This window comes from Salvelinus namaycush, chromosome 3 (assembly GCF_016432855.1).
Source record: "Salvelinus namaycush isolate Seneca chromosome 3, SaNama_1.0, whole genome shotgun sequence".
Lineage (NCBI taxonomy): Eukaryota > Metazoa > Chordata > Actinopteri > Salmoniformes > Salmonidae > Salvelinus > Salvelinus namaycush.
In genome coordinates this window covers 5,950,829-5,973,751 of record NC_052309.1, presented here as the reverse complement: position 1 = coordinate 5,973,751, position 22,923 = coordinate 5,950,829, and the positions used below count along the sequence as shown (strand labels likewise).

Here is a 22,923-nt window from a genome sequence, read left to right as displayed (position 1 = left end):
TGACTCAGACAGAGAAAACTACAATTCATCTACTATAATGTAACTTAACCACCATGATGTTTACCAACATGAGTTCAGTCTTCATTAATGAGCCAGGGCCAATCTACTATATATCCATCAGGCTGGAGTTGATGAGACCATGAGAGTTTATGAAGGACAACAAATGGGACGATGGAAATTATTGCACAAGGACATGAGCAAACGTGCACATCCACGCACGCATACGGAAACAGACGAGCCGGCTCGAATGTCAATGAAAAAACATTGTCATTCATAGGAAAAGGAAGAACGTGATGAAAGGCAGGCAATAGCAATACCTATTGAAATCAAATGGAAACGGATGACTTCAGCACACGGCAGCCAAGTCGCAGTCACACCAACACCAAGTCGCAGTCACACCAACACCAAGTCGCAGTCACACCAACACCAAGTCGCAGTCACACAAACACCAAGTCGCAGTCACACAAACACCAAGTCGCAGTCACACAAACACCAAGTCGCAGTCACACAAACACCAAGTCGCAGTCACACAAACACCAAGTCGCAGTCACACAAACACCAAGTCGCAGTCACACAAACACCAAGTCGCAGTCACACAAACACCAAGTCGCAGTCACACAAACACCAAGTCGCAGTCACACAAACAAGGCAACTGGATGTTGTTAGGGTATTGAAAATATATCACACACCCAGATTCATGCAAGCATTGTGTTGACACGCTCAGAATCCCCCAGAGCATGCAGAGATATACATATCACAATCTCCTGTTGACATCATCAACACGATGACTGAGCTGTCCGTCCCCGTCTGTCACTATGAAAACATGAGAGGGCTTCCTGCCATCAGTGACTACTGTACCTCCCTGGCCCTGTCATGCTCTTTAATCTGACCTGACGTAAACAAGCGCACGCACACCTTGGCTAAAGCTTTGCTAGGGTCAGGTGGGTGTAAACTATGTCAGAAATGGGACTGAATAGAGGGAAGGGGAAGGGGCTTGACTCATCCTTAATGAAGCACGTCTCACTCCAGACCCAGGCCAAGCTCCATAGAATCATCCTGCAGGAATCTGACATGTCTTCATAACATGGGGTGTAGAGAGGATGCTGGTTCTCCCCTATGCCTTTCCTGTCCTCCCCAGGTACTTTTACCTAGTGGGCCTTGGTGCTGCTATTCTCGGACTGGGCTGTCGAAGTGAGTAATTGGGGTGGGAGAGAGGGAGGTTATGAATTAGTCTATTTCCCCAGAGTAGCCTTGGAATCTGAGGGGGAAAACATTTTCCAATCAAATTGTATTTGTCACATGCGCTGAATACAACAGGTGTAGACTTTAACATGAAATGCTTACTTACAAGCCCTTAACCAACAACGCAGTTAAGTAGTAAGAACATTTGATCATTTAAAAAAAGGAACTAGTAACACAAAATAATGAGTATATATACAAAGGAGTAGCGGTACCGAGTCAATGTGAAGGGGTACCAATAGTTGAGGAAATATGTACATGCAGGTAGAGGTCAAGGTGACTAGGCAATTAGGATAGATAATAAAAAGTGACAAGATCACAAATGCGTGAGTGTGGCATCAATATGCATGTATGTGTTTTGTGTGCGTGAGCATATGTAGTGTGTGTGTGTGTTGGAGTGTGTGTGTGTTGGTGTGTGTGTGTGTGTGTTGGTGTGTGTGTGTGTGTTGGAGTGTGTGTGTGTTGGAGTGTGTGTGTGTTGGAGTGTGTGTGTGTTGGAGTGTGTGTGTGTTGGAGTGTGTGTGTGTTGGAGTGTGTGTGTGTGTGTGTGTGTGTGTGTGTGTGTGTTGGAGTGTGCATAGAGCCAGTGCCAGAAAGTCAGTGCAATAAAAGGGAGTCGATGTAAATAGTGCTGGTAGGCAGTTAATTAACTGTTCAGCAGTCTGATGGCTTGAGGTAGAAGCTGTTCAGCAGTCTGATGGCTTGAGGTAGAAGCTGTTCAGCAGTCTGATGGCTTGAGGTAGAAGCTGTTCAGCAGTCTGATGGCTTGAGGTAGAAGCTGTTCAGCAGTCTGATGGCTTGAGGTAGAAGCTGTTCAGCAGTCTGATGGCTTGAGGTAGAAGCTGTTCAGCAGTCTGATGGCTTGAGGTAGAAGCTGTTCAGCAGTCTGATGGCTTGAGGTAGAAGCTGTTCAGCAGTCTGATGGCTTGAGGTAGAAGCTGTTCAGCAGTCTGATGGCTTGAGGTAGAAGCTGTTCAGCAGTCTGATGGCTTGAGGTAGAAGCTGTTCAGCAGTCTGATGGCTTGAGGTAGAAGCTGTTCAGCAGTCTGATGGCTTGAGGTAGAAGCTGTTCAGCAGTCTGATGGCTTGAGGTAGAAGCTGTTCAGCAGTCTTATGGCTTGAGGTAGAAGCTGTTTACAGCAGTCTGATGGCTTGAGGTAGAAGCTGTTCAGCAGTCTTATGGCTTGAGGTAGAAGCTGTTCAGCAGTCTTATGGCTTGAGGTAGAAGCTGTTCAGCAGTCTGATGGCTTGAGGTAGAAGCTGTTCAGCAGTCTGATGGCTTGAGGTAGAAGCTGTTCAGCAGTCTGATGGCTTGAGGTAGAAGCTGTTCAGCAGTCTGATGGCTTGAGGTAGAAGCTGTTCAGCAGTCTTATGGCTTGAGGTAGAAGCTGTTCAGCAGTCTTATGGCTTGAGGTAGAAGCTGTTTACAGCAGTCTTATGGCTTGAGGTAGAAGCTGTTCAGCAGTCTTATGGCTTGAGGTAGAAGCTGTTCAGCAGTCTTATGGCTTGAGGTAGAAGCTGTTCAGCAGTCTTATGGCTTGAGGTAGAAGCTGTTCAGCAGTCTTATGGCTTGAGGTAGAAGCTGTTCAGCAGTCTTATGGCTTGAGGTAGAAGCTGTTCAGCAGTCTTATGGCTTGAGGTAGAAGCTGTTCAGCAGTCTGATGGCTTGGGGGTAGAAGCTGTTCAGCAGTCTTATGGCTTGAGGTAGAAGCTGTTCAGCAGTCTGATGGCTTGAGGTAGAAGCTGTTCAGCAGTCTTATGGCTTGAGGTAGAAGCTGTTCAGCAGTCTTATGGCTTGAGGTAGAAGCTGTTTACAGCAGTCTTATGGCTTGAGGTAGAAGCTGTTCAGCAGTCTGATGGCTTCAGGTAGAAGCTGTTCAGCAGTCTTATGGCTTGAGGTAGAAGCTGTTCAGCAGTCTTATGGCTTGAGGTAGAAGCTGTTCAGCAGTCTTATGGCTTGAGGTAGAAGCTGTTCAGCAGTCTTATGGCTTGAGGTAGAAGCTGTTCAGCAGTCTTATGGCTTGAGGTAGAAGCTGTTCAGCAGTCTGATGGCTTGGGGGTAGAAGCTGTTCAGCAGTCTTATAGCTTGAGGTAGAAGCTGTTCAGGAACCCTTTGGTCTTTCGCAGTAGCAGAGAGAACAGTCTATGAATTGGGTGTCCTGGAGTCTTTGACCATCTTTAGGGTCTTCCTCTGACACAGCCTGGTATAGAGGTCCTGGATGGCAGAGCTCGGGTTTGGGATCCATCCATTCCTCTCCCCGACCCCAAAATAATTACATATCTCTCCCGAAATCCCCCATAATCAATCTTCCTCTCCCCAAAACCCCTCCCCCATAATCCATCTCCCCGAAAAATGTAAAACAACTTTGTTGCCGTTTAATCAACATCATGCGTGTTTGATTCCTACTGTATGTTATGTAAGCCCTGACTTCAAGCATCACACACACTGAGCCACGTAGTCAAGACACACACATTCTCAAACACACACAAACACAGTCGTCGTCCCCCACACACACACACCACACACACACAGAGCTCCAGTCACAGAGGCTTAGCGGCGTGGTGTGGCGCCGTCTGCTGCTATATTGAGTCAGGTTATCAGTGAGGTAAACCTAGGGACTGACTGACTGCTCCTGGCCCCTGAGAGCCTGCTAGGGGATAATAGAGAGCTTTATGTGCCACTGAGACCAACAGGGCAATGGGTATCACACACACTGAATGTCACTACTGACAAACACTGGGCAACAGGACCGGCATTCCCAGGTCTCAAGAGATATATATCATCAGGAAACATGATTATAAACAGTAGTATTTCAGTCATCTTGAGGAGGTACTTTCTTTGGTCTATTTTCAACTTTTTTTGCCTTTGAGTTTTACTTTCAGGGTCATCCGCGTCCTCACAGTCAGTTCCTTCCCGTGCGTTGTGGTGTGTCTGAGTTATTTACAAAGCAGTCAGTCAAAGGAGATGGCGTGGTGATCACAATGAAACAATGACCTGGAGACTGGCTTGGCCTGGCGTGGGGTCATGGCTGGCTGGCTGACTGGCAGGCAGAGCAGTGACGTGGGCAGGGGGGGGGGGGGGGGGGACTCCCTGGTGGCCAGTCTGGACATGAGACCAGACAGGTGGGGGTGGGGGTATGTGTGTGTGTGTGTGTGTGTGTGTGTGTGTGTGTGTGTGTGTGTGTGTGTGTGTGTGTGTGTGTGTGTGTGTCTCCTGCCCTCCAGACCCTCCAGTGCCAACATCCTGCCCGTCAGCAGACCAGACAACCCCAGTGACGTAGTCCTGTAGACATGCGAGACAGACCCACCCTAGCTGTATCTGTATCCTATTCCTGACCTGCTGCAATAATTACCCCTCTGGGATGAATAAATCTTCTTAGAATTGAATTCCAAAGTTCTACAGTCAGACAATATATATATATATATATATATATATATATATATATATATATATATATATATATATATATATATATATATATTTGGAAATTGGTAGGTTTTACAGCCTGAGACATTTTTCCATTTAAAAAAAAATGTAACCTTTAACTAGGCAAGTCAGTTAAGAACAAATTCTTATTTACAATGACGGCCTACCCCGGCCAAACCCGGACGACGCTGGGCCAATTGTGAGCCACCCTATGGGACTCCCAATCACGGCCGGATGTGTGGAGCCTGGATTCGAACCAGGGACTGTAGTGACGCCTCTTGCACTGAGATGCAATGCCTTAGACCGCTGCGCCACTCGGGAGCCCGTAAAAAAAATTAAAAGATCTTGCTAGAGAACAGAGAGAAATATATATATATTTGTAGTACATAGAGAAAAGTGATTTATTTAGGATTTAAGGGACAGAAAACCAGCAAAGACTTGGTCTGAGCAAGACCTTATCTAGTGTTTTATGAGAAATTATGGAACTCAAGGAAACGTACCTTAAAACTACCACTGGGCGCCAGTATTGGCCTTTTAACACGGTCAGAGGTGAATGGACAATGTTTCAACACTAGATGTCAGAGTTCACTCACATAAAGGACAAGACTATTCCTTACAATTCTTAGTATGAGGTTCCATCTTTTAGCCACCAGATGGAGCTCCCTACCATTAGTAGGTATGTGGTCTTGTTAGAAAGCAGATAGAGAGGATCGAGACAAAGAAAGAGATTAACTCACAGTAAGGCCTGGCAGGAACTTCTCCATGTCATTCAGGTCGATGCCATCATCATCATCATCATCTTCAAACTTGCCTTTCATCATCCTGAGAGACCGAGAGATAAGGGATGAGTAGGCGGGATAGGTGGGCTCTGATTGGCTTATAACAGGGCACAATTTCTCTTCTATTCCTCACATTTTCTCTCGTCACCTTCTCAAAACTCATTGGACAAGAAGGTCCGAGGGGAGGGACCTTGGACCTTCTCCTCCAATATGGTGAGCAGGAGGTGAGGATAGGTTGTGAGGAATGGTGGTAAGACCATTTGAGCTTGAGTTTAGGTGATGATAACCCAGTACTGAGACTGAGAGGCCTAGGGGTCAGGATGAGTCTAGCAGAGGCTACAGACACCAAGTAGTAATGGAATGGACCAGCATCATCATTTTCATGTCTATCCCATAGGAGAGGATTAATGGGAGGAATGTATGGGCCTTCAGATCTGCAAAGTGGAAACATTGAATAACATGGAAGGGTGAGGGCCAGGTAGAAGGGTGAGGGCCAGGTAGAAGGGTGAGGGCCAGGTAGAAGGGCGAGGGCCAGGTAGAAGGGCGAGGGCCAGGTAGAAGGGTGAGGGCCAGGTAGAAGGGTGAGGGCCAGGTAGAAGGGTGAGGGCCAGGTAGAAGGGTGAGGGCCAGGTAGAAGGGTGAGGGCCAGGTAGAAGGGTGAGGGCCAGGTAGAAGGGTGAGGGCCAGGTAGAAGGGTTATGGAGAGAACTGGGACAATGTTTCTCTATGCTCACGTCAAGGAGTCGCTGGACAAACGCTTCCTTTCTCAGTAACTTCTTATTTATTTAATTGACCCACTAGATGCACTCACCCCTCTCTGTCGATGTGTGGTAGATGCTTTGGTGTTCCTCTGAAGGGTTTCCTGTGGAACTGGCTGAAGTCTAGCTTTTCAGGCTGGAGGTCCCATGTCGCCCCCCTACAAACACAACATAATATTGGACAATAAGATGACATAACCATCAAAATCGGTCGCGTACATATATCTGCAGATGCCACCGCAGGTGCAAAAATATGCTTGTGTTTCTAGCTCTAAAAGTGCAGTAATACCTAGCAATACACACAAATCCCCAAAAATGTCTCTCTTGGCAGGTTTGTTGTGGTTCCATATTCTTTCAATGTTTTAATAATGGATTTAATGGTGCTCCGTGGGATGTTCAAAGTTTCGGATCTTGTTTTATAACCCAACTCTGGTCTGTACTTCTCCACAACTTTGTCCCTGACCTGTTTGGAGAGCTCCTTGGTCTTCACGGTGCCGCTTGCTTAGTGGTGTTACAGACTCTGGGGCCTTTCAGAACAGGTGTATATATACACTGAGATCATGTGACACTTAGATTGCACAAAGGTGGACTTTATTTTAACTAATTATGTGACTTCTGAAGGTAAATATTTGCACCAGACCTTATTTAGGGGCTTCATAGTAAATGGGGTGAATACATATGCACGCACCACTTATCCGTTTATAATTTTTTATAATTTTCTGAAACAAGTATTTTTTTTTAATTTCACTTCACCAATTTGGACTATTTTGTGTATGTCCATTACATGAAATACAAATAAAAATCTATTTAAATTACAGGTTGTAATGCAACAAAATAGGAAAAACGCCAAGGGGATGAATACTTTGCAAAGCACTGTATATATATACATATATATATACACACAGTTCCAGTCAAAAATTTGGACACCTATTCATTCAGGGTTTTTCGTTATTTTTACTATTTTATACAATGTAAAATAATCGTGAAGACATCAAAACAATAAAATAACACATATGGAATCATGTAGTAACCACAAAAAAAGTGTTAAACAAATCAAAATATATTTTATATTTGCGATTCTTAAAAGTAGCCACCCTTTGCCTTGACAGCTTTGCACACTTGGCACTCCCTCAACCAGCTTCACCTGGAATGCTTTTCCAACAGTCTTGAAGAAGTTCCTACACATGCTGAGCACTTGTTGGCTGCTTTTCCTTCACTCTGCGGTCCAACTCATCCCAAACCATCTCAATTAGGATGAGGTTGGGTGATTGTGGAGGCCAGGCCATCTGATGCAGCACTCCATCACTCTCCTTCTTGGTCAAATAGCCCTTACACAGCCTGGAGGTGTGTTGGGTCATTGTCCCGTTGAAAAACAAATGATAGTCCCACTAAGCGCAAACCAGATGGGATGGCGTATCGCTGCAGAATGCTGTGGTAGCAATGCTGGTTTAGTGTGCCTTGAATTCTAAATAATATCAGTGTCACCAGCAAAGCACCCCCACACCATCACACCTCCTCCTCCATGCTTCACGGTGGGAACCACACATGCGGAGATCATACATCTACTCTGCGTCTCACAAAGACACGGCGGTTGGAACCAAAAATCTCAAATTTGGACCAAAAGAAAGATTTCCACTGGTTTATTGTCCTTTGCTTGGGCCAAGAAACACGAGCAAGTCTCTTCTTCTTATCGGTGTCCTTTAGTAGTGGTTTCTTTGCAGCAATTTGACCATGAAGGCCTGATTCACACAGTCTCTTCTGAACAGTTGATGTTGAGATGTGTCTGTTACTTGAACTCTGTGAAGCATTTATTTGGGCTGCAATTTCTGAGGCTGGTAAATCCAGGTGACTACCTCATGAAGCTGGTTGAGAGAATGCCAAGAGTGTGCAAAGCTGTCATCAAGGCAAAGGGTGGCTACTTTGTAGAATCTGTTGAAAACTTTTATGGTTAATACATTATCCCATGTGTTTTGAGGTCGTCACTATCATTCTACAATGTAGAAAATAGTAAAAAATAAAAAACCCTTGAATGAGTAGGTGTGTCCAAACTTTTGACGGGTACTGTATATATACATACAGTTGAAGTCGGAAGTTTACATACACTTAGGTTGGAGTCATTAAAACTTGTTTTTCAACCACTCCACAAGTGTCTTGTTAACAAACTATAGTTTTGCCAAGTCGGTTAGGACATCTACTTTGTGCATGACACAAGTCATTTTTCCAACAATTGTTTACAGACAAATTATTTTCACTTATAATTCACTGTATCACAATTCCAGTGGGTCAGAAGTTTACATAAACTAAGTTGACTGTGCCTTTAAACAGCTTGGAAAATTCCAGAAAATGATGTAATGGCTTTAGAAGCTTCTGATATCGACATAACCTGAAAGGCCGCTCAGCAAGGAAGACGCCACTGCTCCAAAACCACCATAAAAAAGCCAGACTACGGTTTGCAACTGCACATGGGGACAAAAATCGTACAAAAATAGAACTGTTTGGCCTAAATGACCATTGTTATGTTTGGAGGAAAAAGGGGGAGGTTTGCAAGCCGAAGAACACCATCCCAACCGGGAAGCACGGGGGTGGCAGCATCATGTTGTGGGGGTGCTTGCTGCAGGAGGGACTGGTGCACTTCACAAAATAGATAGAATCATGAGGGAGGAAAATTATGTGGATATTTTGAGGCAACATCTCAAGACATCAGTCAGGAAGTTAAAGCTTGGTCACAAATGGGTCTTCTAAATGGACAATGACACCAAGCATACTTCCAAAGTTGTGGCAAATTGGCTTAAGGACAACAAAGTCAAGGTATTGGAGTGGCAACCACAAAGCCCTGATATCAATCCTATAGAAAATTTGTGGGCAGAACTGAAAAAGCGTGTGTGAGCAAGGAGGCCTAAAAACCTGACTCGGTTACACCAGCTCTGTCAGGAGAAATGGGCCAAAATTCACCCAACTTATTGTGGGAAGCTTGTGGAAGGCTACCCAAAATATTTGTCCCAAGTTAAACAATTTAAAGGCAATGCTACCAAATACTAATTGAGTGTATGTAAACTTCTGACCAACTGGGAATGTGATGAAACAAATAAAAGCTGAAATAAATCACTATTATTCTTACATTTCACATTCCTTATATATTTATATACTTATATACTTTATTCATTATTAAAATAAAGTGGTGATCCTAACTGACCTAAGACAGGGAATTTTTACTAGGATTAATTGTCAGGATTTGTGAAAAGTTGAAAGTTTAGAGTTTAAATGTATTTGGCTAAGGTGTATGTAAACTTCCTACTTCAACTGTATGTCTCATCACAAGTCGCTCTCTCTTATTTAACACACCTACCTAGCTATCAGGTTACACAATATATTTAGACGTATGGTATTTAACACACCTACCTAGCTATCAGGTTACACAATATATTTAGACTTATGGTATTTAACACACCTACCTAGCTATCAGGTTACACAATATATTTTGACTTATGGTATTTAACACACCTACCTAGCTATCAGGTTACACAATATATTTAGACGTATGGTATTTAACACACCTACCTAGCTATCAGGTTACACAATATATTTAGACGTATGGTATTTAACACACCTACCTAGCTATCAGGTTACACAATATATTTAGACTTATGGTATTTAACACACCTACCTAGCTATCAGGTTACACAATATATTTAGACTTATGGTATTTAACACACCTACCTAGCTATCAGGTTACACAGTATATTTAGACTTATGGTATTTAACACACCTACCTAGCTATCAGGTTACACAATATATTTAGACTTATGGTATTTAACACACCTACCTTGCTATCAGGTTACACAATATATTTAGACGTATGGTATTTAACACACCTACCTAGCTATCAGGTTACACAGTATATTTAGACTTATGGTATTTAACACACCTACCTAGCTATCAGGTTACACAGTATATTTAGACTTATGGTATTTAACACACCTACCTTGCTATCAGGTTACACAATATATTTAGACTTATGGTATTTAACACACCTACCTAGCTATCAGGTTACACAGTATATTTAGACTTATGGTATTTAACACACCTACCTAGCTATCAGGTTACACAGTATATTTAGACTTATGGTATTTAACACACCTACCTAGCTATCAGGTTACACAGTATATTTAGACTTATGGTATTTAACACACCTACCTTGCTATCAGGTTACACAATATATTTAGACTTATGGTATTTAACACACCTACCTAGCTATCAGGTTACACAGTATATTTAGACTTATGGTATTTAACACACCTACCTAGCTATCAGGTTACACAATATATTTAGACTTATGGTATTTAACACACCTACCTAGCTATCAGGTTACACAATATATTTAGACGTATGGTATTTAACACACCTACCTAGCTATCAGGTTACACAGTATATTTAGACGTATGGTATTTAACACACCTACCTAGCTATCAGGTTACACAGTATATTTAGACTTATGGTATTTAACACACCTACCTAGCTATCAGGTTACACAGTATATTTAGACTTATGGTATTTAACACACCTACCTAGCTATCAGGTTACACAGTATATTTAGACTTATGGTATTTAACACACCTACCTAGCTATCAGGTTACACAGTATATTTAGACTTATGGTATTTAACACACCTACCTAGCTATCAGGTTACACAATATATTTAGACTTATGGTATTTAACACACCTACCTAGCTATCAGGTTACACAGTATATTTAGACGTATGGTATTTAACACACCTACCTAGCTATCAGGTTACACAATATATTTAGACGTATGGTATTTAACACACCTACCTAGCTATCAGGTTACACAGTATATTTAGACGTATGGTATTTAACACACCTACCTAGCTATCAGGTTACACAGTATATTTAGACGTATGGTATTTAACACACCTACCTAGCTATCAGGTTACACAGTATATTTAGACTTATGGTATTTAACACACCTACCTAGCTATCAGGTTACACAGTATATTTAGACTTATGGTATTTAACACAACTACCTAGCTATCAGGTTACACAGTATATTTAGACTTATGGTATTTAACACACCTACCTAGCTATCAGGTTACACAGTATATTTAGACGTATGGTATTTAACACACCTACCTAGCTATCAGGTTACACAGTATATTTAGACGTATGGTATTTAACACACCTACCTAGCTATCAGGTTACACAGTATATTTAGACTTATGGTATTTAACACACCTACCTAGCTATCAGGTTACACAGTATATTTAGACTTATGGTATTTAACACAACTACCTAGCTATCAGGTTACACAGTATATTTAGACTTATGGTATTTAACACACCTACCTAGCTATCAGGTTACACAGTATATTTAGACTTATGGTATTTAACACACCTACCTAGCTATCAGGTTACACAGTATATTTAGACTTATGGTATTTAACACACCTACCTAGCTATCAGGTTACACAGTATATTTAGACTTATGGTATTTAACACACCTACCTAGCTATCAGGTTACACAGTATATTTAGACTTATGGTATTTAACACACCTACCTAGCTATCAGGTTACACAGTATATTTAGACTTATGGTATTTAACACACCTACCTAGCTATCAGGTTACACAATATATTTAGACTTATGGTATTTAACACACCTACCTAGCTATCAGGTTACACAGTATATTTAGACGTATGGTATTTAACACACCTACCTAGCTATCAGGTTACACAGTATATTTAGACGTATGGTATTTAACACACCTACCTAGCTATCAGGTTACACAGTATATTTAGACTTATGGTATTTAACACACCTACCTAGCTATCAGGTTACACAGTATATTTAGACTTATGGTATTTAACACACCTACCTAGCTATCAGGTTACACAGTATATTTAGACTTATGGTATTTAACACACCTACCTAGCTATCAGGTTACACAGTATATTTAGACTTATGGTATTTAACACACCTACCTAGCTATCAGGTTACACAGTATATTTAGACGTATGGTATTTAACACACCTACCTAGCTATCAGGTTACACAATATATTTAGACGTATGGTATTTAACACACCTACCTAGCTATCAGGTTACACAGTATATTTAGACGTATGGTATTTAACACACCTACCTAGCTATCAGGTTACACAGTATATTTAGACGTATGGTATTTAACACACCTACCTAGCTATCAGGTTACACAGTATATTTAACACTAACTGCATGCTGTAACCGCATTCCAAAAGGGGGAGCTTTGGGATGCGGTAACATGTATTTGTGATGACAGGATGTGTCACAAACAGGCCCCTAGGTCCCCAAATCTGAAAATCAGGCGGCATTCCCAAATGGCACCCTATTCCCTATATAGTGAACTGTTTTGACCAGGGCCCATAGGGCTCTCATCAACAGCAGTGCACTATATTATAGGGAATAGGGTGCCATTTGGAAAGTATCCTCAGAAAGGTGACATTCCCTTCATGTCTCTAGTGAATAGAGAAACTGAGCTAATTAAACCTGTGGCTAAAAACACCTAGGATTCATAAAACAATACTAGCATAAAATTCAGGGTGATGAACAATTCATCAAATGGCCACCGGACTATTTACATTGACCCCCCCATTTGTTTTGTACACTGCTGCTACTCGCTACTATCTATGCATAGTCACCTCACCCCCACCTACATGTAGAAATTACCTCAACTAACCTGTAGCCCCGCACTCAGTACCGGTACCAACCTGTATATTGTTACTTTTTATTATTTTTTACTTTAGTCTACTTGGTAAATATTTCTTAACTCTTCTTACTGTTGGTTAAGGGCTTGTAAGGAAGCATTTCATGGTAAAGTCTACACCTGTTGTATTCGGTGCATGTGACAAATAAACTTTGATTTGATCCTATCATCAGGTTGTCTGGATAAGATAGGAACACCACAGTACAAGGATAAGACAGGAGTATTTCTAACCTCTCCTTCATATCCATCCCATAATACAATGGCATGGAGAAGGCTATTCAAGTAAACACTCTCAACTAGCTATGTATCAGTGTGAGCTAGAGATAGAATTAATATGTAATAGGAGTCATCATCATCTCTCTCTGTGTCTGTGTGTGTGTGTGTGTGTGTGTGTGTGTGTGGTGATGGGGGCGTGAATGAGTCAACAGTGTGCATGACATACCCATGAGAGTCCATGGTGTTAGCAGCCCAGATGTCAGTACCCAGGATATCAAATGCCCCTTCTCTGTTCCCGTTCTGAAAGACAACACACAGCCTGTTACAACAGTGGATTACCTGGACACCACTATATGGAAAACGTTTACTACTACAGCTGAATAGTGATCAAAACCGCTCTCTTGTCACCGTGCTAAACTTTAAAAACACTCAACCTGCATGCTAACACACCCTGACATTGATGAAGCATTAGTTAAAATCCCCTTCAGTGGAAAGATAATCATCCCGTCATTTATTATTACTACTTGAGGAGGCAGGGGAGGCTGCTGAGCGGAGGACGGCTCTTAATAATGGCTGGAACGGAGGAGATGGAATGGCATCAAACACATGGAAACCATGTGTTTTATACCATTCCACTGATTCCGCTCCAACCATTACCACGAGCCCATCCTCCCCAATGAAGGTGCCACCAACCTGTGTTGAGAGGGATGAAAGTGACATTATTTCTATAAAAACATTTCTGGGACACAAATAGTGTTTAGCTGGTCTGTCAACATGTACTGTATGTGGGTAAATGACTGATGTGTTTTCCCTGTGGGAAGGAATGACATTATGACATCTAGAGTCCTCTATGTATCTCTATGGAGCAGACACACAACTCCTCTGGGAGAGACATCCTGGAGCCTGACAGAAGAACCAGAGGACAACCCCCTCTGCCCCTAACCCTGCATTAACCCCACATTACATAACATGGAACAAGGTAAGCCAGTACCGTTGAGGACTTTTCATGCACATTCTATTACAGTATACCCCTCTCCAGTAAGGTGATGCATGCTAAAAGAGGGTGGCGGTTGTCCTGACGACCCCTGATGACCTCATAGTAAATCATGTGGTAGAATTCTGGAGCAGCCACAAGCCTACAGCAGCTTTCTTACGGACCCTTGGGACAACAGAGAGTGAAACAGGACTTGGATACATATTACTGTGTGGGACAGTGGTGGCCGGGGGAGGAAGAAACCAGACGATGCTCTCATACTGTAGTAATGGCTGGAAGAGAGCCCGTCCTCCCATTTCTTCCTCCACCATCCACAGCTGCTGTGGGGGTTCTGTGGTGGTGGTTGATATAAAAGCTGTAGTATGGTTTGGTAGTTACCTGTACCTTGATAATACTGTGTTTGTGGGGGTTAAGGTTGGGGACTGGTGATATAAAAGCTGTAGTATGGTTTGGTAGTTACCTGTACCTTGGCTGGCCCTCTGAACTGGTTGTTCCTCCCTCGGCTACCGGACCTGGAGCCTGAACAAGGCCTTGAACCAGAGCTGGGCCTGGACCCTGTACTGCCATTACTACTGTGATCCCACTCATCCTGCAGAGAGAGGGGGTGGAGACAGAGAAAGAGAGCAATAGAGAGAGAAGAGGAAGAGAGAACCAAATCAATACCATATCAACTCCTCCACTGCAGAGAGAACAAAATCAATACCATATCAACTCCTCCACTGCAGAGAGAACCAAATCAATACCATACCAACTCCTCCACTGCAGAGAGAACAAAATCAATACCATATCAACTCCTCCACTGCAGAGAGAACAAAATCAATACCATATCAACTCCTCCACTGCAGAGAGAACAAAATCAATACCATATCAACTCCTCCACTGCAGAGAGAGAACAAAATCAATACCATATCAACTCCTCCACTGCAGAGAGAGAACAAAATCAATACCATATCAACTCCTCCACTGCAGAGAGAACAAAATCAATACCATATCAACTCCTCCACTGCAGAGAGAACAAAATCAATACCATATCAACTCCTCCACTGCAGAGAGAGAACAAAATCAATACCATATCAACTCCTCCACTGCAGAGAGAACAAAATCAATACCATATCAACTCCTCCACTGCAGAGAGAACAAAATCAATACCATACCAACTCCTCCACTGCAGAGAGAGAACAAAATCAATACCATACCAACTCCTCCACTGCAGAGAGAGAACAAAATCAATACCATATCAACTCCTCCACTGCAGAGAGAACAAAATCAATACCATACCAACTCCTCCACTGCAGAGAGAACAAAATCAATACCATATCAACTCCTCCACTGCAGAGAGAACAAAATCAATACCATATCAACTCCTCCACTGCAGAGAGAACAAAATCAATACCATATCAACTCCTCCACTGCAGAGAGAGAACAAAATCAATACCATATCAACTCCTCCACTGCAGAGAGAGAACAAAATCAATACCATATCAACTCCTCCACTGCAGAGAGAACAAAATCAATACCATATCAACTCCTCCACTGCAGAGAGAACAAAATCAATACCATATCAACTCCTCCACTGCAGAGAGAACAAAATCAATACCATACCAACTCCTCCACTGCAGAGAGAGAACAAAATCAATACCATATCAACTCCTCCACTGCAGAGAGAACAAAATCAATACCATATCAACTCCTCCACTGCAGAGAGAACAAAATCAATACCATATCAACTCCTCCACTGCAGAGAGAACAAAATCAATACCATATCAACTCCTCCACTGCAGAGAGAGAACAAAATCAATACCATATCAACTCCTCCACTGCAGAGAGAGAACAAAATCAATACCATATCAACTCCTCCACTGCAGAGAGAACAAAATCAATACCATATCAACTCCTCCACTGCAGAGAGAACAAAATCAATACCATATCAACTCCTCCACTGCAGAGAGAGAACAAAATCAATATCATATCAACTCCTCCACTGCAGAGAGAGAACAAAATCAATATCATATCAACTCCTCCACTGCAGAGAGAACAAAATCAATACCATATCAACTCCTCCACTGCAGAGAGAACAAAATCAATACCATATCAACTCCTCCACTGCAGAGAGAACAAAATCAATACCATATCAACTCCTCCACTGCAGAGAGAACAAAATCAATACCATATCAACTCCTCCACTGCAGAGAGAACAAAATCAATACCATATCAACTCCTCCACTGCAGAGAGAACAAAATCAATACCATATCAACTCCTCCACTGCAGAGAGAACAAAATCAATACCATATCAACTCCTCCACTGCAGAGAGAACAAAATCAATATCACATCAACTCCTCCACTGCAGAGAGAACAAAATCAATACCATATCAACTCCTCCACTGCAGAGAGAGAACAAAATCAATACCATATCAACTCCTCCACTGCAGAGAGAGAACAAAATCAATACCATATCAACTCCTCCACTGCAGAGAGAGAACAAAATCAATACCATATCAACTCCTCCACTGCAGAGAGAGCAAAATCAATACCATATCAACTCCTCCACTGCAGAGAGAACAAAATCAATACCATATCAACTCCTCCACTGCAGAGAGAGAACAAAATCAATATCATATCAACTCCTCCACTGCAGAGAGAACAAAATCAATACCATATCAACTCCTCCACTGCAGAGAGAACAAAATCAATACCATACCAACTCCTCCACTGCAGAGAATGCAGAACATGTACTACACAATGCTGATGTTATTGTCAAGAAGACCTATTTCTAATATCTATGAGGGAGGAGAATGGACAGTAAGGGCTAATAAATAGAGATAGGTCTGCGACTGCTGCCGAGGGTATTTACATGATGAATGTCTAACCACCAATGCTGCAAGTGGGGGGGGGGGGGGGGGCAATGGAGAATGTATGAGAGAAAGAGAGACTCACAGAGAGAGAGAGAGACAGAGAGAGGTTTATTATTTATTGGTATCCTCATTAGCTTGTGCCGCAGCAGTAATTCTTCCTGGGGTCCACAAAAAACTGATAGACAAGGAAACACAAATACAACGATATACAAACACCACAACTAAAATAATACAAACAACTAAAATAATACAAACACCACAAGTAAAATATATCACAAACACAACTAAAGAATAATGTGGGTGTATATTGTGTGTGTTAGAGTTTAACCAGTTAAACTCAGAGTGGTTGTTTTGGGCCCTGTACGGGGCCGGTGAGTTTGGGGGAAATACCTTAAAAATAAATTTTATCCGAAAATAGAACGTGACAAACCTTTTACAAAAGCTACAGGCCTTGTCATTTTGGAAATCGAACTCAAATCTTACTGCTGGCAATGTTATAAGAACCTCGCCACCCTCCCCCATACAGGCCATAATGCATTATGGTTAAATTCATAGAGTTTGCAATGTAGGTCAAGTCATCAAAAATGTAAACATGTAGTATGCATGGAAAGGGTACTCCCTGATGGTCATTGTCAAGCAATGCATTTCCTTCTCCAGCCACATTACCTTGTATGTATCCTTCACATGCAGCGTTTAGCTAGCTCCTCGTTTACAGCAGAAAAAGTGAATGGGAAAAGAGGTTTGAAGTTTCCTCAACAGTCTGCGTCTTATTTCAACAACAAAAAACTCAATAACCTAAAAGCCCTGATTGCTAAAGGCGACTTGAAAATCCATTAAAGCCATTTTGGCACAGTGACTCACTACCCAAACCAGACGAAACTGGTTTCAAGTCGCCAAGAGACATCATGTGATCTCCTACTGCTATCTAGTGGACAAATTGGAAATCAGACAGAGTTAGAACGCAACCATTAGATAAAAGATCGAATAATTTATTAGCTCAAACCTAAACTTTCAGATCTTTAGTTCCCGAACACGGGGAAATTGCATGCTGTTCATGTTAGTTCTGTATGTGCAGTTAAGGGCAAGGCATGCTGCTCTGTTTTGAGCCAGATGCAGGTTTGGTAGGTTGAAGACCAGTGACAAATCATGTGTCGAAATAGAGGAGAGTAAGGGACACCACACTGTATATATCTGATGTTAGAGAAGCTTTCACTGAAGAACACTCTCTGGGTTCTTTGGATAAATAACTCTCCAACCATGTAATGGTCGGTGATGTAAAACCATAGCAAGTGACTTTATAACAACAGATGACCAATAACATCAAAGGCTGCACTGAAATCTAACAACGATCTCCACCTATCATCTGATTATCCATTTATTTTAACCAATCATCAGTCATCTGACTCAGTAGAAGTTCAGTGCCCTTCTCTATATGCATGTCAGTAGTTTAGTAGTTCTCTGAAAAAAGGCTTTGTATTTGGTCAAACACAATTCTCTCCATCAGTTTACGAGGAACAGGCAGCAAACGGATTAGTTTCACATTAAGCTTGTTTATACCTGGTGGCTTATCATTATTGATGGATGACAGTTGTTCCACCTTTCACACACTGACTTAACCAAATTCAAAACAGCAATCCTTCTCTTTCATTACTACACCTTTAAAACAACAATAGGATGGCTCAATGTTGTCATTTCACTTGAGGTTTTCCACCTTACTAGTGAAATAGTCATTTAAAGTTTTCGTTACAAATGACACATCAACTTCAGAAGAACGATGGAGTTTAATTGGGTTTTCTGCCCATATGATATAATTTAAGGTACTCCAAATTATTTTTCCATTGTGTTTAACGTCAGTTATCTTGGTTTGGGGGGGGGGGGGGATTGGCTGTGTTGGAGAGCCAGGGCCATTCTGACTGTGTGGTGCTGAGCTGAGTAGAAAGAACCGCCTTCTCTATGACTGAAACAAGTTGACTACAGTCAGTGTGTTGATCCAGTGGTCACGGTCAGTCACACACACCTCTCTGCCCCATACCCTACTACAGACTCTGCCTGCTGGCTGGCTGGCTGGGGGATTCTAGACTGGTGTCCCCTTCCCACCCAGACAACCGCAAGGGAGTGACTGAAGGTAAAGTTCAATTTCGTGTCATTTGATTATTTCATCTCAAGTCATTTGTCAGACTTAATGCAGCCGCCTCATCCCCCTCAACGACAGCCTTGGGTTACCGTGTGTGGGAAGCAAGGGTTGGAACCGGTTCAGGGAACAGAACATTAAACCAGAAAATAACAACATGTTTCAAGAACAGAAGCGGAACCGAGAAAGAAAGTGATCCATACTGTTGCGGAACAGAAGTTATTTTAAAAGTATGGAAAACGGTTAATAATGTTTTTCTAGCCCCACCAAAAAAACAGCAGCAAAGTACCTATGCAAAGCCCTCCCTTACTCACAAACGTATTTCAGCCTCGGCCTGCAAGCTGGAAATCTTTGTCAGTGTGTGTTTAGGTTACCTGTCCCTCCCCCCTCTGAAACATACTGTAGGGTACTGTACTGACGTTAGAAGTGTCAGAAGATGGGAGAGAGATGTTTTATTATCTAGATTAGAATGGATTCACTTTTTCAATGCTAGTTAAGGATACTATAGGCCTAGTTATCACGTTTCACGTTGGATTTATTAAATACAAAAAAAAGGTAAGACGATGTTTTTAATTCTGGTGCCGCAACGCAAAAACAAGCTTGTTAGCTAGCTAGCTCAAAGGACATTCAAAGTTCCTTCATAGAAGCCACTCCTCCTAGACATAATTCTGTGGACCTAATTCAGATAATGATGTCATAAAAAGATGCCCAGGGCTTCAAGCCTGCTCCTCAACCCTCTCTCTCCCACCCATAAAATTTCAGTCACATCTTGCGCAATAGGCAACAGTTGTCTGTCTATCACGCATGTAAACAACTTCACTGATTGGTGAAGTCATTTCATGAGCTAAAAGGTAACACATTATTTCACAGGTTAAAAAAGGAACAATATAAACCGGTACTTTTTCGGGGTTCGAACCAGTTCAGAACTTTATTTTGCTGGTCGGAACAGTGGAACACAAACAAACGAAATGGTTCTGTTCAGAACGAAACGATTGATAAATAATTTAGGTTCCAACCCCTGGTGGGAAGATCTTTCAGGCGATGATAGGAAGAATAATATCTCCCTCTTTCTTGTGAGTCCACAGTAACAGCTGAGCGGAAAAAAGACTAGGGCTGTGTCCCCCTATGGGCCCTGGTCAAAAGTAACACACATTATCAAGGCTCTGTCACAACCGGCCGTGATTAGGAGTCCCATAGGGTGGCGCACAATTGTCCCAGCGTCGTCCGGGTTTGGCCGGGGTAGACCGTCATTGTAAATAATAATTTGTTCTTAACTGACTTGCCTAGTTAAATAAAAGGTTAAATCTTTTATTTATTTTTATTACATTTATAGGGAGGGAGTTGGGTTCCATTTGGTCCTCAGTTTGGGCTAAAATCAATACATCTTTACAGTGCCGGATCAGCACATGAAAAGCTCTCGGTTGCTTGGAGAAATATAGGAGCAACATGAGACATAACAGACTGAGATTAAACAGAGCTACAGCCTCTGTGATCCCAGACAACAGTAAACGCATTCAGTTACAATGCTGCCCTTGACAAATGGCTGCCCTTAAATCGTTCCCTCGGAAAGTGACACAGGCACAGATGCACAACACCACACCCTAACCTATAACCCTCTAACAGACATGTCTTTACCGGACTAGGAACGACCCAGTCGTCCACAAGACAGCCTCAAGCACTCTGTGTGCAAAGGGCTTAGAAAGGGCTCTAACTGACTGGTTGAAATGAAAGTGAAGCACAAAAGCAGGCAGCAGAGGATGAAGTGTGTACCCAGACGACCAGAGGGCAGACCGACTCATGTCCTGGAGCAGGCAGCAGAGGATGAAGTGTGTACCCAGACGACCAGAGGACAGACCGACTCATGTCCTGGAGCAGGCAGCAGAGGATGAAGTGTGTACCCAGACGACCAGAGGGCAGACCGACTCATGTCCTGGAGCAGGCAGCAGAGGATGAAGTGTGTACCCAGACGACCAGAGGGCAGACCGACTCATGTTCTGGAGCAGGCAGCAGAGGATGAAGTGTGTACCCAGACGACCAGAGGGCAGACCGACTCATGTCCTGGAGCAGGCAGCAGAGGATGAAGTGTGTACCCAGACGACCAGAGGGCAGACCGACTCATGTCCTGGAGCAGGCAGCAGAGGATGAAGTGTGTACCCAGACGACCAGAAGGCAGACCGACTCATGTCCTGGAGCAGGCAGCAGAGGATGAAGTGTGTACCCAGACGACCAGAAGGCAGACCGACTCATGTCCTGGAGCAGGCAGCAGAGGATGAAGTGTGTACCCAGACGACCAGAGGGCAGACCGACTCATGTCCTGGAGCAGGCAGCAGAGGATGAAGTGTGTACCCAGACGACCAGAAGGCAGACCGACTCATGTCCTGGAGCAGGCAGCAGAGGATGAAGTGTGTACCCAGACGACCAGAGGGCAGACCGACTCATGTCCTGGAGCAGCCTTGTGGTGCTTTGCGCTCTCCTCTAACACATAGTCACTTCATCTCTGTGTGACGGTATAATCTAACCTCTTCTGTCTGCCTTTATCACCTATAATACAAACTATTCATACTGACCCAGAAAGAACTTCAGTCACCTATGGAAAGTCTACTAATGTAGACTACTAATGTAGACTTCCCATAGGGCTGGGCGATACAGCCTAAAAATCATATCTATATTTTTTTTAACTTACGGATGATTCACAATCTATATTTTTGCTCTAAATAAGCTTGGTTGTACAATTAAAAAGGTCATATACACTGCATTTAAAAAAACATTCAGCAACGATCTAAATGAATTCAGGGCTCGTGAAATTATACCTAGGCTAAATATAAGCCTTCCATTAATAATGACATTTTATCAAATAATCACTGATCTGGCTTTCAAGTCAGTCTATGAAAATGCCCCGTTTGTTACAAATTTAACAGGAACCATGTCACAGTCACTAATAATGACTAACTTCTTACAGCAGGCACTATATAACATGAACACAGGTCTCAACAATCTCTCACCCACAAGCCTAGCTGCTAGCGAACAAGGTAGAACAGTGTTCTGACCCCACCCTTCAGTCTGTCTCCAGCTGTTTGAACAACATCCTAGTCGGTCCACTTTGTTCACATGTTGAAATCAAGAGGCCTACCTTATTTCTCAGAATAAAGAGTGAGTTTCCATTTCCTTACATAATTGTGTTTTATGCTTATAGCTCATTTATAAAACACGGACTAGACAGCGAGTATAACAGTCTTTGGCTAAAATGCTGCTAGCGGTACCGCAAAGCCGCAAAACAAACTGAGCACTATGTTCATTGATACTGCTGTTTCACTAGTGTCCGTTCTGCGCACCATCCGAGGAGTTGAGCCATAAAGGGGTGTAGATAGTAAGGTTAACTTCACCTCTAGAACAGTAAAATAATGTTCAATGTGTTTCAGTGTCCATATGACCCATTCTGATGGACCAAACCTCAAAAAGGTAAATAGAGTTGAAGCCACTTGTCAGAGGAAGATTTCTCATCTTTGTTGCTGAAAGTGGCAGGGGGAGGGGCTTGGAGTGTGTGTAAACAGAGAGGAAGAAGTGAAACAAGAGGTTTCACTCGTGACAAAATCTGTCCAAAATAAGCCCAATGTGTTTCTTCGGGCTTATTTTGGACCTAAGCTTGTCACCTGACTTCCCGCCTTTGGGACAACGACTCCCATTGTTAGAGTGGAGACATGAGCATCTCGTCATTATATACAGATCTCTGGTGTAAGTGGGAAGGTGCACAGGAATCAGCACATGAAACC

At 42.6% G+C, this 22,923-nt stretch overlaps 1 protein-coding gene across 1 annotated transcript in view; it reads right to left on the bottom strand.

Annotated features, from left to right (window-relative positions):
* The window catches only part of ctif (CBP80/20-dependent translation initiation factor), a 173,604-nt gene that overhangs the window by 113,564 nt on the left and 37,117 nt on the right, over window positions 1–22,923 (bottom strand). Inside the window, exons 4-7 of the mRNA XM_038989443.1 lie at window positions 14,629–14,757; window positions 13,401–13,474; window positions 6,257–6,361; window positions 5,404–5,488 (exon numbers count right to left, since the gene is read on the bottom strand). Coding sequence (XP_038845371.1) covers window positions 5,404–5,488; window positions 6,257–6,361; window positions 13,401–13,474; window positions 14,629–14,757 — 393 coding nt within the window. The remainder of the gene's footprint in view (window positions 1–5,403; window positions 5,489–6,256; window positions 6,362–13,400; window positions 13,475–14,628; window positions 14,758–22,923) is intronic.